The sequence below is a fragment of the Cebus imitator genome, unplaced genomic scaffold (genome assembly GCF_001604975.1).
Source record: "Cebus imitator isolate Cc_AM_T3 unplaced genomic scaffold, Cebus_imitator-1.0 Scaffold169, whole genome shotgun sequence".
Lineage (NCBI taxonomy): Eukaryota > Metazoa > Chordata > Mammalia > Primates > Cebidae > Cebus > Cebus imitator.
Genome location: NW_016107484.1, coordinates 1,735,880 through 1,748,880, shown reverse-complemented (window position 1 = coordinate 1,748,880; position 13,001 = coordinate 1,735,880). Strand labels below are relative to the sequence as shown.

Here is a 13,001-nt window from a genome sequence, read left to right as displayed (position 1 = left end):
TTTTCAGACAGGATTTTGCTCTATCGCCCAGGCTGGAATGCAGTGGCTTAATCACAGCTCATTGCAGCCTCAACTTCCTGGGCTCAAGTGACCCTCCTGCCCCAGCCTCCTGAGTGCCTGGGACCACAAGTGTGCACCACCATACCCCACTAATGTTTTTAAAAACCTTTTTTGCAGAGACAGGGTCTAGCTATATTGCCCAGGCTGGTCTTGAACTCCTGGGCTTAAGCAATCCTCCCACCTTGGCCTTCCAAAGCTGTGGGATCACAGGCATGAGCCACTGCTCCTGACCATCCCCTTTCTTAGGTATGTGGAATGCCATATGAACCTTCAGTATCTTCCATGTTTCTCACTTAGTAATAAATCGGGAAATATTTCCGCATCCCAGAGCACCTCATTCTGTTCCACGGGGGCTCAGAACCCCACCGTGTGGGTAGACCACAACTTATTCCCTCTTGCTGGACACTGGGTGGCCGCCTATCATTTGCTATTGTAAAGCAATGCTGCAAAGAGAAACGTACCCATGCCATTTCATACACATGCAGAAGTATCCGTGGGAGAGATTCCCGAAGTGACACTGCATCATCAAAGCGTCAGTTCTTCGGTGATTTTTAGAAAACATTGCCAATTTCCTCGCCAGGAGGACTGAATCACTTCATGCTCCCTGGCAATGTGGGAGAGTGTCTGTCTCACAGCAAGGCTCTGAATTACGACCCTTGTCTGTAGCAACAGATGGCAAAGCCCTGGCGAAGCAGGCAGGCTGCTCAGAACTTTACCCTGCTTCCTTATTGCAGAAATTAAGAATATTTATTTTATTTTATTTTTATTTATTTATTTTTTTGAGATGGAGTCTGGCTCATCTCCCAGACTGGGAGTGCAGTTGCACAATCTGGGCTCACTGCAACCTCCGCCTCCTGGGTTCAAGTGATTCTCCTGCCTCAGCCTCCCAAGTAGCTGGGATTACAAGCATGTGCCACCACGCCCAGCTAATTTTTTTGTATTTTAGTAGAGGCAGGGTTTCACCATGTTGGTCAGGATCATCTTGATCTACTGACCTCGTGAACCGCTTGCTTCAGCCTCCCAAAGTACTGGGATTACAGGCATGAGCCATCGTGTCTGGCAGAAATTAAGAATTTTTAAACAAAATTATCTGCTTTCTCTGTACCTAGCTGTACTCAGTACAAAGGCATGGGGGTAGGAGTTTGTAAAGTGTGTTGCCAAGTAAATCCCTGTTTTTTTAAATTCTGTCTTCCCAACATCTCTAGAATCAGTTAATGCACCAGAAAATGTATGATATCTGGAGCCAACAGTTTTTCCAATTAAATGGTTTTCTGATTCTAGCTGTAGGATGCCGAGTAAGAAATTCAGTCATTTTTCCCTTCCTGTACTATGTAAGGTTAGAATTAGTTATCTCTTCTGGTTCTTTCTAGCTCAAAAATTCTTAAAAAATTATTTTTTTGAGACAGGGTCTTGCTCTGTTGCCCAGGCTGGAGTGCCATGGTATGATCATGTCTCACTGTAGCCTCAAACTCCTGAGCTCAAAGTCAGATCTCCCTACCTCGGCCTCCTGAGTAGCTGCAACTATAGGTGTGAGCCACTATACTTGGCTAACTTTTTTTTTTTGTAGCAATGGGGTCTCGCTATCTTGCCCAGGCTGGTCTCGAACTCCCAGGCTTAAGCAATCCTCCTCTGTGGTCCTCCCAAACAGCCAGGATTACAGGTCTGAGTCACTGTGCCTGGCTAATTTTATTTTATTTTTCTTAGAGAGGGTCCCACTCTATGGCCCAAGCTGGAGTATAGTGGTGTGATCATAGCTCATTGCAGCCTTGACCTTGTGCTCAAGCAATCCTCCTGCCTCAACCTCCCAAGTACCTGGGACTACAGTCATATGCAACCATGTCCAGCTAATTTTAACATTTTTTGTAGAGCAAGGTTTTGCTATGTTGCCCAGGCAGGACTTGAACTCCTGGCCTCAAGTGATCCTCCCACCTTGGCCTCCCAAAGTGCTGAGATTATAGGTGTGAGCCACTGCACCGGGCCAGCTTGTCTTTTTCTGCACGTTCCTATCAGTTCCATTCAAGGGAGGCCCTGAGAGCCCCCTGTGGCAGGTGCTGGGTGCTGCAGCCATGGTGCCAAGGTGAAGGGTCCTGAGGCGCTCACAGTGAGCGGGAGGGATGGATGCAGTCACCTGTCAGGTACCTGATGTGCATGCTGATGGAGACAGATACACACACACAGCCACACTAGCAGGACAAAAACGAGGGAGTGCTTGATTATATCTTAGGAATTTGACATAAAACCCTAAAGGAGAGGTTAAGAGACAGCCTGAAGCCATGAGGACAAGGAGGAGCCATCTATTGCTATAGTGCTTGTTTGGAAAATGTGAATTTGGGCCAGGCACGGTGGCTCACGCCTGTAATCCCAACACTTTGGGAGGCCAAGTTGGGAGGATCACTTGAGGTCAGGAGTTCAAGACCAGCCTGGGCAACATGGTGAAACTCTGTCTCTACTCTCTACTAAAAATACAAAAATTAGCTGGGTATGGTAGTGGGCGCCTGTAATCGTAGCTATTCAGGAGGCTGAGACAGGAGAATCACTTGAACCCAGGAGGCGGAGGCTGCAGTGAGCCAAGATGGTGCCACTGCGCTCCAGACTGGCAACAGTGCAAGACCCTGTCTCAAAAAAAAAGAAAAATGTGAATTTGTTCCAACACATGTGATGTGTTAGTGAACAATTTGAGCACAATGTGAGGTTTGTGTTTATGTGCAGTTTTGTCCACAAGAAACACTAGATGAGCCGTACCCGGGTGAACTGAGCCATGCAGGAGATACAAAAGCAGTGTGTTTCCAATCCCAGCACTTTGGGAGGCCGAGGCGGGCGGATCACCTGAGGTCAGGAGTTCCAGACCAGCCTGGCCAACATAGTGAAACCCCATCTCTACTAAAAACACACACACACAAAAATAGCTGGGTGTGGTGGTGCATGCCTGTAAACCCAGCTACTTAGGAGGCTGAGACAGGAGAATCACTTGAATCTGGGAGGTGGAGGTTACAGTGAGCCAAGATCGCGCCACTGCAGTCCAGCCTGGGAGACAGAAAGATACTCTGTCTCAAAAAATAATAATTAACTGGGTGTAGTGGCCAACACCTATAACACCAGCTACTCAGGAGGGTGAGGCAGGAGAATCACTTGAACCTGGGAAGTGGAGGAAAGAACGAGACTCTGTCTCAAAAGTAAAATAAAATAAAAATAAACTGGCATGTAATCTTTGTTTCATTGAAGGTCATGGATCCCATGAATTCTACTCAACAAGTTTGGATTAAAATTATCTGCCCAACAAATCCGTAGACACAGAAAGTAGATTGTGGTAGCCAGTGGCTATGGGGAGAAGAGGATGGGGAGTGACTGCCAGTGGGCGTGGGGTCTCATTTAGGGGTCATGAAAATATTCTAGAATTAGATAGGGGTAGTGGCTGCACAATTTTATGAATGTTATTTTTTTGTTCCCCGCCCCCTGAATATTATTTTTTAAAACCACAAATTGTATACTTTAGAAGAGTGATTGTATGTAAATAATAAAATGTGAACTCTCTCTTTCTTTTTGGATATAGGGTCTCTCTCTGTCACCCAGGCTGGAGTACAGTGGCAAGATCATGGCTCATTACAGTCTTGACCTCCCAGGACCAAGTGATTCTCCTACCTCAGCCTCCTGAGCAGCTGGGACTACAGGTACATGCCAGTGTGTCCAGCTAATTAAAAAAATTTGTTTTGTAAAGGTAGGGTTTCCCAGCGTTGCCCAGGCTGGTCTCAAACTCCTTGGCTCAAGTGAGCTGTCTGCCTTGGCCTCCCAAAGTGCTGAGATTACACGTGTTGGCTACCATGGCTGGTCTATATCTCAATTAAAATACATATTTTAGAGAAATAGCTGCCAAAGAATGACCAGAAAAGTCATTAAAGTCCTCCCTAGACACAGGGGAAGAAACAGCCTCACTGCAGACATTTAAAGGGAGAGCTAAGCACCAAAATAGTTTTGTCACTAAAAACCTTCCTCTGCCCCGATATAAATGCAAGGGTTCACAAATGCCTGAGAGACAGCTTGTGAGAAGAAATCTTCCTAAGAAACACCAGTCCAGCACTGTTTCCACTTTGAAAAGTTTATATAGCACACATTGTATACTTGGAAAAATTTCTATTTTGGGAGTCTGTTTTTTAAGCTAATTTCTGCAATTACCTGTTTAGGCTCATGGCAATGAGCATGTTGATTCTAAAATGATTAATGTTCTAGTTTTGGATCTATTTGCGTCACATAGAAACTGCTCTAGGGAACTCTGAATCTAACAAAATACTAATCTGAAGATGGACTAAGCAAGAAATGCCATCAGAGAGTATTTCCCGAAACAAGGCAAAGATGTCTGCTCCCCTCCTTCTATTCAACACTGATCTGGACGTCCTAGCCAGAGCAATAAGGGAAGAAAATGAAATAAGGCATAAACACTGGAAAAAGGAATGAAACTGTTTCTATTTGTGAATGACATGATTGTGTAGAAAATCCTAAGGAATCTACAAAAACTCTACTAGAATAGATGAATTCAGAAAAGTTGCAATTTACAAAAATCAACTGTAGTTATTTGTATCATTTATAAACAATTTGAGAATGAAGTTTAAAATATAATGTATAACCGTATCAATAAACAAAATACAGGTTGATTATCCCTAGTCTATAAATCCAAAATCTGGGTGAGTGTAGTGGCTTATGCCTGTAATCCCAGCACCTTGGGAGGCCAAGGTGGGCAGATCACCTGAGGTCAAGAGTTCAAGACCAGCCTGGCCAACATGGTAAAACCTGGATCTCTACAAAAATTAGCCAGATGCGGTAGTGCATGCCTGTAGTCCCCACTACTTGGGAGGCTGAGGCAGCAGAATTACTTGAACCCGGCAGGTGGAGGTTGCAGTGAGCTGAGATTGCACCACTACCCTCCAGCCTGAGCGACAGAGCGAGATTGTCTCAAAAACAAAAACTCAAATTTTGGATTTTTGGATCAGGGATGCTCAATTATAAGTATATAATGCAAATATGCCTAAATCAAAAAATATCTGAAATCTGAAACACTTCTGGTCCCAAGCATTTTGGATAAAAGACATTCAACCCAGACCAGGCACAGTGGCTCATGCCTGTAATCCTGGCACTTTGGGAGGCTGAGGCAAGTGGATCACAAGGTCAGGAGTTCGAGACCAGCCTGGCCAATATGGTGAAACCCTGTCTATTAAAAAGACAAAAATTAGCCAGGGGTGGTGGCACATGCCTGTAATCCCAGCTACCCGAGTGGCTGAGGCAGGAGAATCGCTTGAACATGGGAGGCAGAGGTTGCAGTGAGCTGAGGTCATGCCATTGCACTCTAGCCTGGGTAACAAAAGCGAAACTCTGTCTCAAAAAAAAAAAAAAAAGATACTCAACCTGTGTTAGAGATAAATTTAACAGATGACGTACCAGACCTTTACAATGAAAATGCAAAATATGGTCAAGAGAAATGAAGACAGACCAAAATAAATTGAGATATACTCTGTTTACAGATGTCCGTTTTCCTCAATTGTCCTTGAATCTATGGATTCAAGAAAACCACAATACTAGCCAGGCGTGTTGGCTCATGTCTGTAATCCCAGCACTTGGGGAGGCCGAGGTGGATGGATCACCTGAGGTCAGGATTTTCAGACCAGCCTGGCCAGCACGGTGAAACCCCATCTCTAATAAATACAGAAGTTACCCAGGTGTGGCAGCACACACCTATAGTCCCAGCTACTCAGGAGGCTGAGGCAAGAGAATCACTTGAACCTGGGAGGCAGAGGTTGCAGTGAGTAGAGATCGCACCACTGCACTCCAGCCTAGGTGACAGAGCAAAACTCAGTGGAAAAAAAAAAAAAAAAGAAACATGAAAGAAATAAAGAAAGAAAACCACAATACCCGGCCGGGCGTGGTGGCTCACGCCTGGAATCCAAGCACTTTGGAGGCCAAGGCAGGCAGATCACCTGAGGCTGGGAGTTCAAGACCAGCCTGACCAACATGGTAAAAAAAATAAAGAAAACCACAATACCAAGAGGGCATTAAAAAACAAAAAAGACAAGTTGATTCTAAAATTGATATGGATCTGCAAAAGACCTAGAATAGTTAAAGCAATTCTGAAAAAGAAAAACAAAGTGAATAATGTATACTACACAATTTCAAGACTTTCTATGGAGTTATAATGATCAATATGATGTGATAGGAATATAAGGAAAGACAAATCAATTGAAATGACCAGAGTCCAGAAATAGCCCCTAGCATGTATGCTCAATTAATATTCAACAAAAACGGCAAAAATAATTCAGTAATGAAAGATAGTCTCATTAACAAACAGTGCTAGAACTGGGTATGTGTATGGAAAAAAAAAAAAAAACATTGATTCTAACTTTATCCCACACACTAAAATAAGTCTAAATGAACCTCAGACCTAAACATAACTAGAAAATTTCTAGAAGGAGAAAAGAATCACAACCTTGGGCTAGATTTCTTAGGACACAAAAAACACCACTTAAAAAAAAACCTGTTAAGCTGGAAGTAATCAAAATTTAAAATTTCTGCTTTTTAAAAGAAACTGTTAAGAAAAAGAAAAGGCAGGCCAGGTGCAGTGGCTCATGCCTGTAATCCCAGCACTTTGGGAGGATGAGGCAGGAGGATTGCTTGAGCCCAGGAGTTTGAATCAGCTCAAATCAGCTGGGTATGGTTCCGTGTACCTGTAATCCCTGCTACTCAAGAGGCTGAGGTTGGAGGGTCACTTGAGCCTGGGAGTTGGAGGTTCAAGTTGGCCCTGCATTCCAGCCTGGGTGGCAGAGCAAGACTGTTTCTAAAAACAAATAAATACGCTGAGCACAGTGGCTCATACCAATAGTCCCAAAACTTTGGGAGGCTAAGGCAGGAGGATTACTTGAGGCTGGGAGTTCAATGGCAGCCTGGGAAATGTAGTGGGCGGGGCAGTGTGTGCCTGTGGTCCCAGCTACTTGGGAGACTGAGGTGGAAGGATTGCTTGATCCCAGGAATTTGAGGCTGCAGTGAGCTGTGATCACGGCTGTGGATAGCCACTGCACTCCAGCCTGGGCAACAGAGGAAGACTCTGTCTCAAAAATAAACAAATACAATTAAAATTTGGCAGGGTGAGGTGGCTCACACCTATAATCCCAGCACTTTGGGAGGCTAAGGTAGGTGGATCACCTGAGGTGAAGAGTTCAAGACCAGCCTGACCAACATGGTGAAACCCCGTCTCTACTAAAAATACAAAAGTTAGCGAGGTGTAGTAGCAGGTGCCTGTAATCCTAGCTACTCAGGAGGCTGAGACAGGAGAATCGCTTGCACCCAGAACACGGAGGTTGCAGTGAGCTAAGATCACACCACTGCACTCCAGCCTGGGCAACAAGTGTAAAACTCAAAAAAATTAAAAGTCCATATCTGTTAGAGAGACATCATGAAATATTTATGAGTGACATGATATGATGTTGAGATTCGTTCTAAAATTCTTCTGAAGAAAATGTGTGTGGATGGGGTAAGATAAAATTGACAGTGGTTGAAGGCAAGTGACTGCCATTCTTTACACTTTGGTGCTCATTTGAAATTTTCTATCATAAAATTTGTTTTTCAAAAATTTCCCAGGCCGGGCGCGGTGGCTCACGCCTATAATCCCAGCACTTTGGGAGGCCGAGGAGGGTGGATCACGAGGTCAAGAGATCGAGACCATCCTGGTCAACATGGTGAAACCCCGTCTCTACTAAAACTACAAAAAATTAGCTGGGCATGGTGGCGCGTGCCTGTAATCCCAGCTACTCAGGAGGCTGAGGCAGGAGAATTGCCTGAACCCAGGAGGCGGAGGTTGCGGTGAGCCAAGATCGCGCCATTGCACTCCAGCCTGGGTAACAAGAGGGAAACTCCGCCTCAAAAAAAAAAAAAAGAAAAAAAAATTTCCCAGCTGGGCACAGTGGCTCATGCCTATAATCCCAACACTTTGCAAGGCCTAGGCAGGTGGATCACTGGAGAACAGGAGTTCAAGACCAGCCTGGCCAACATGGTGAAAACCTGTCGCTACTAAAAATCCAAAATTAAAAAAAACAAAAACAAAATTAGCCTCAGGTGGTGGGGGTGCCTGTAATCCCAGCTACTTGGGAGGCTGAAGCAGGAGAATCACTTGAACCCAGGAGGCGGAAGTTGCAACGAGCTGAGATCGCACCACTGCACTTCAGCCCGGGCAACAAGAGCAAAACTCCATCCCACCCACAAAAAATCCCCAAGAATTTCTCTTCACATGCCCCAGATCATTAGAAAGAGGAAGTTTGGGTGCAGTGACACCTGATTGTAACTTTTTCCTCCTTAAAACAAGTGTGTTCCCTTTCCTCCCCAGAGACACAGAAACTCTCCCTCTAACAGAACAGCTGCCCTGCTGGTGATATTTACACACTAGTGCTCAGTGGCGTGTTTAGATGTGACAAATGTAGTCAAGAGAAGACTAAAGACATACATTCATGGCGCTGCCAGTGAGATTCTCATGGCTGATGGGCAGCAGCGTGCTCAGCTCCAGGTCCGTCACCATCTGACGAGACTCCGCCAGCAAACGCTGGAGCTTGCTCGTGGGTGAGAATTCATCCTGGGAGGACAACACAATTGAAGCCTACAGGAAATTAAGAGGCACTTTTAAATGCTTAGGTTTACAAACCATTACAAACACAAACGCTAACTACCTAGGAATATTTCTTTCTTTTTCTTTTTTTCTCTTGCTCTGTCGCCCAGGCTAAAGGGCAGTGGCATGATCACAACTGACTGCCTCAACCTCCTGGGCTCAAGTGAGCCTCCTACCTCAGCCTCCTGGAAAGCTGGGACCATAGGTGTGTGCAACCACACCCAGCTTTTTTTTCTTTTTTTTTTTTTGTGGGTAGAGTCAGGGTCTTGCTATGTTACCCAGGCTAGTCTTGAACTCCTGGCCTCAAGTAATCCTCCTGCCTTGGCCTCCCAAAGTGCTGGGGTTATAGGCCTTAGCCACCACACCCTATCACCTGTGAATATTTCTTTGTCTTTAGGTGTTACAAAGCAAAGCAGGACATCAAATAGTAGAATAAGAATAACTAAATTAATTCCTTTTCTTTCTTTTTTTTTCTTTTTGAGACAGAGTTTTGTTCTTCTTGCCCAGGCTGAAGTGCAATGGTAGGACCTCGGCTCACTGCAACCTCCACGTCGTGGGTTCAAGTTATTCTCCTGCCTTAGCCTCCCAAGTAGTTGGGACTACAGTTGCGTACCACCACGCCTAGTAATTTTGTATTTTTAGTAGAGATGGGGTTTCACCATGCTGGCCCGGCTGGTCTTGAACTCCTGACCTCAGGTGATCCACCCACCTCGGCCTCCCAAAGTGCTAGGATTACAGATGTGAGCCACTGCATCCCTTTTATTTCTTAGAACCTACCCAGTTAAATAATTTGACTTAAACAAAACTTACTACAGCTAATGAAGTAACATCCATATGATAAAAGAATCCTAGGCATTGGTTAGCTCTCCTCAATCAACTTGTCATGTCAAGATACTTGCAAAATAAGACAACATTAAAGGCTTATAAACCTTGAAAAGTATGTGGGTATGTGGCGGGGTACGGTGGCTCGCGCCTGTAATCCTAGCACTTTGGGAGGCCGAGGTGGGCAGATCACAAGGTCAGTTCAAGACCAGCCTGGCCGCTGTGAGAAAAACTCTGTCTCTACTAAAAATACAGAATTAGCCGGGCATGGTTGTGGGTGCCTGTATTCCCAGCTACTCGGGAGGCTGAGGCAGGAGAATCCCTTGAACCCAGGAGGCAGAGATCGCAGTCAGCCTAGATCGCACCACTGCACTTCAGCCTGGGTGACAGTGAGACTCCATCTAACAAAACCCCAGCAATATATATATATGTAGTATATATATATATATATGTTATATATATTCTTATATTTAATAAGAATAAACAAAGGTACATACCCACATACATATATTCATGGTGCTGCCAGTGAGACTCTCATGGTTGATGGGCAGCAGCGTGCTCAGCTTGAGGTCCATCACCATCTATCTATAGATCTATATATATATGTGGGTATATGCCTTTGTTTATTCTTATTAAATATAAGTTCATGCTAAACTTCAGATCCCAAAGTTAAAATTTAGTAAGAATTTCAACTTTGGGATCTGAAGTTTAGCATGAAAGTGAGTCACTGCCAACTGCTATCAAAGGGGGCTAGACTGATTTAGTTTTTTATTTTTTATATTTTGAGACAGAGTTTTGCTCTTGTTGCCCAGACTGGAGTGCAATGGCGCAATCTTGGCTCACTGCAACCTCTGCCTCCCAGGTTCAAGCGATTCTCCTGCCTCAGTCTCCTGAGTAGTTGGGATTACATGCGCCTGCCACCAGGCCCGGCTAATTTTTTGTATTTTTAGTAGAGACGGCGTTTCACCGAGTTAGCCAGGATAGTCTCGATCTCCTGACCTCATGATCCGCCCACCTCAGCCTCCCAAAGTGCTGGGATTATAGGCGTGAGCCACCGTGCTCGGCCTTAGTTTGCATTTTCTAGAATTTTCTATAAATGCATTCAAACTTCTGTGGCCCTCTTGCTTCTTTCACTCAGAGTAATTATCTTGAGATTAAACTATGTTACTGTGTGTATAAATAATTCCTTTTTGTTGCTGCGAAGTATCCTACTATGTGGATATATTAGGCTGGTGCAAAAGTAAGTATAGTCTTTGTCATTAAAAGTAATGACAGGCCATTAAAAGGAGTTAGAGACCAGCCTGGCCAACATGGTGAAACACCGTCTGTACTACAGATACAATTAGCCTGGTGTATGGTGGCATGCTTCTGTAATCACAGCTACTCGGGAGGCTGAGGCAGGAGAATTGCTTGAACCCAGGAGGTGGGCATTGCAGCAAGCCAAGATCATGCCACCACAATCCAGCCTGGGCAATAGAGCAAGACTCAATCTCAAAAAAAAAAAAAAGTAATGGCAAAGATAGCAACTACTTTTGGACCAACCTGTTACCATAATGGTTTAGCCATTCACTTGTGAATGGACAGTTGGGTTGTTTCTGGAATTCTGGCCAGTACAAATAAAGCTGCTTGCATATTCATGTATAGTAAGTCTTTGTATAGACATATTTTATTCATTTCTGTAGAAATGGAATGGCTAGGTCATATGGTAGGTGTATATTTAATTTTTTTTTCTATAGAGACAGGGTCTTGCCCTGTCACCCAAGCTGGATGCAGTGTTGCAATCATGGCTTACTGCAGTCTCAAACTCCTGGGCTCAAGTCATCCTCCCACCACAGCCTCTCAACTAGCTGGGGCTATAGGCATGAACCACACTATGCCCAGCTCATTTTAAATTTTTTTGTGGAGACAGGATCTTGCTATGTTGCCCATGGTGGTCTCAAACTCCTGGCCTCAAGCAATTCTCCTGCCTCAGCCTCACAAAGTGCTGGGGTATATTTAACATTTTAAGAAACTGCCAGATGTTTTCCAAAGTGGTTAGACCAGTGACATTCCCACCAGCTGCTCCAGATTCTAGTCAGTACTTGCTACGGTCAATTTTTAAATTCCAGACATTCTAATAGGTATGAAGTGGTATCTCAATGTGGTTTTCACTGCATTCCCCTAATGACTAACAATGTTGTGCATCTTTTCACACGCTAAACCACCATATATTCATAGCTCTGTTTTCAACTGATAGAGAAGTTCTAGACTGTTATTCAGTCCCAGAGAGACACTATTCTTTATGTCTGTGTAGCACATCCTCCTTTAATTGCTTCTCCAGATTTACCTCCTGTCTGCACTATGCTAATAAAACACTCATCAGACCGGGCGCGGTGGCTCACGCCTGTAATCCCAGCACCTTGGGAAGCTGAGGGGGGTGGATTGCCTGAGGTCGGGAGTTCAACACCAGCCTGGCCAACATGGTGAAACCCCATCTCTACTAAAAATACAAAAATTAGCCAGTTGTGTTAGTTCATGCCTGTGGTCCCAGCTACTTAAGAGGCTGACGTGGGAGAATTGCTTGAGCCCAGGTGGCGGAGGCTGCAGTGAGCTGAGATTATGCCATTGCACTTCGGCCTGGGCAACAGAGCCATCCCATCTTACAAAATAATAATAATAGGCCAAGCACAGTGGCTCATGCCTGTAATCCCAGCACTTTGAAAGGTCAAGGCAGGTGGATCACAAGGTCGAGATCGAGATCATCCCGGCCAACATGGTGAAACCCCATCTCTACTAAAAATACAAAAATTAGGTGGGCATGGTGGCACGCACCTGTAGTCTCAGCTACTCAGGAGGCTGAGGCAGGAGAATCGCTTGAACCCGGTAAGTGGAGGTTGCAGTGAGCCTAGATCACACCACTGCGCTCCAGCCTGGGCAACAGGGCGAGACTCCATCTCAAAAAAAAAGAAAAAAAAGGAGAGGAAAAAAGATTTTTTTAAAAAATATAGAAACAGGGTCTCACTACTATATTTCCAGGCTGGTCTTGAACTCCTGGGGTCAAGCGATCCTCCCACCTCGGCTTCCCAAAGTGCTGGGATTCCAGGCATGAGCCACCATGCCTGGCCAAAAGATTTTTACTCTAAGCCTTTCATTAAAGAAAAAGCATTTGCTGGGAGCAGTGGCTCACACCTGTAATCCCAGCACTTTGGGAGGCCAAGGCAGGTGGATCGCCCAAGGTCAGGAGTTGGAGACCAGCCTGACCAACATGAAGAAACCCCGTCTCTACTAAAAATACAGAATTAGCCAGGTGTAGTGGCACATGCCTGTCATCTCAGCTACTTGGGAGGCTGAGGTAGGAGAATCGCTTGAATCCAGGAGGCAGAAGTTGCGGTGATCCAAGATGGTGCGATTGCACTCCAGCCTAGACAACAGGAGCAAAACTTCAGACTGTACTTTCAGGGATCATTTCTATAGTTTGTTACTAGAGAAGTTTCTCTGAACGTGT

At 44.9% G+C, this 13,001-nt stretch overlaps 1 protein-coding gene and 1 pseudogene across 1 annotated transcript in view; one reads left to right on the top strand and one right to left on the bottom strand.

The window, feature by feature from the left end:
• Window positions 1–13,001, bottom strand: part of CCDC62 (coiled-coil domain containing 62) — a 63,822-nt gene that overhangs the window by 8,477 nt on the left and 42,344 nt on the right. Inside the window, exon 11 of the mRNA XM_037744227.1 lies at window positions 8,537–8,686. Coding sequence (XP_037600155.1) covers window positions 8,537–8,686 — 150 coding nt within the window. The remainder of the gene's footprint in view (window positions 1–8,536; window positions 8,687–13,001) is intronic.
• Window positions 12,940–13,001, top strand: LOC119473597 (annotated as a pseudogene).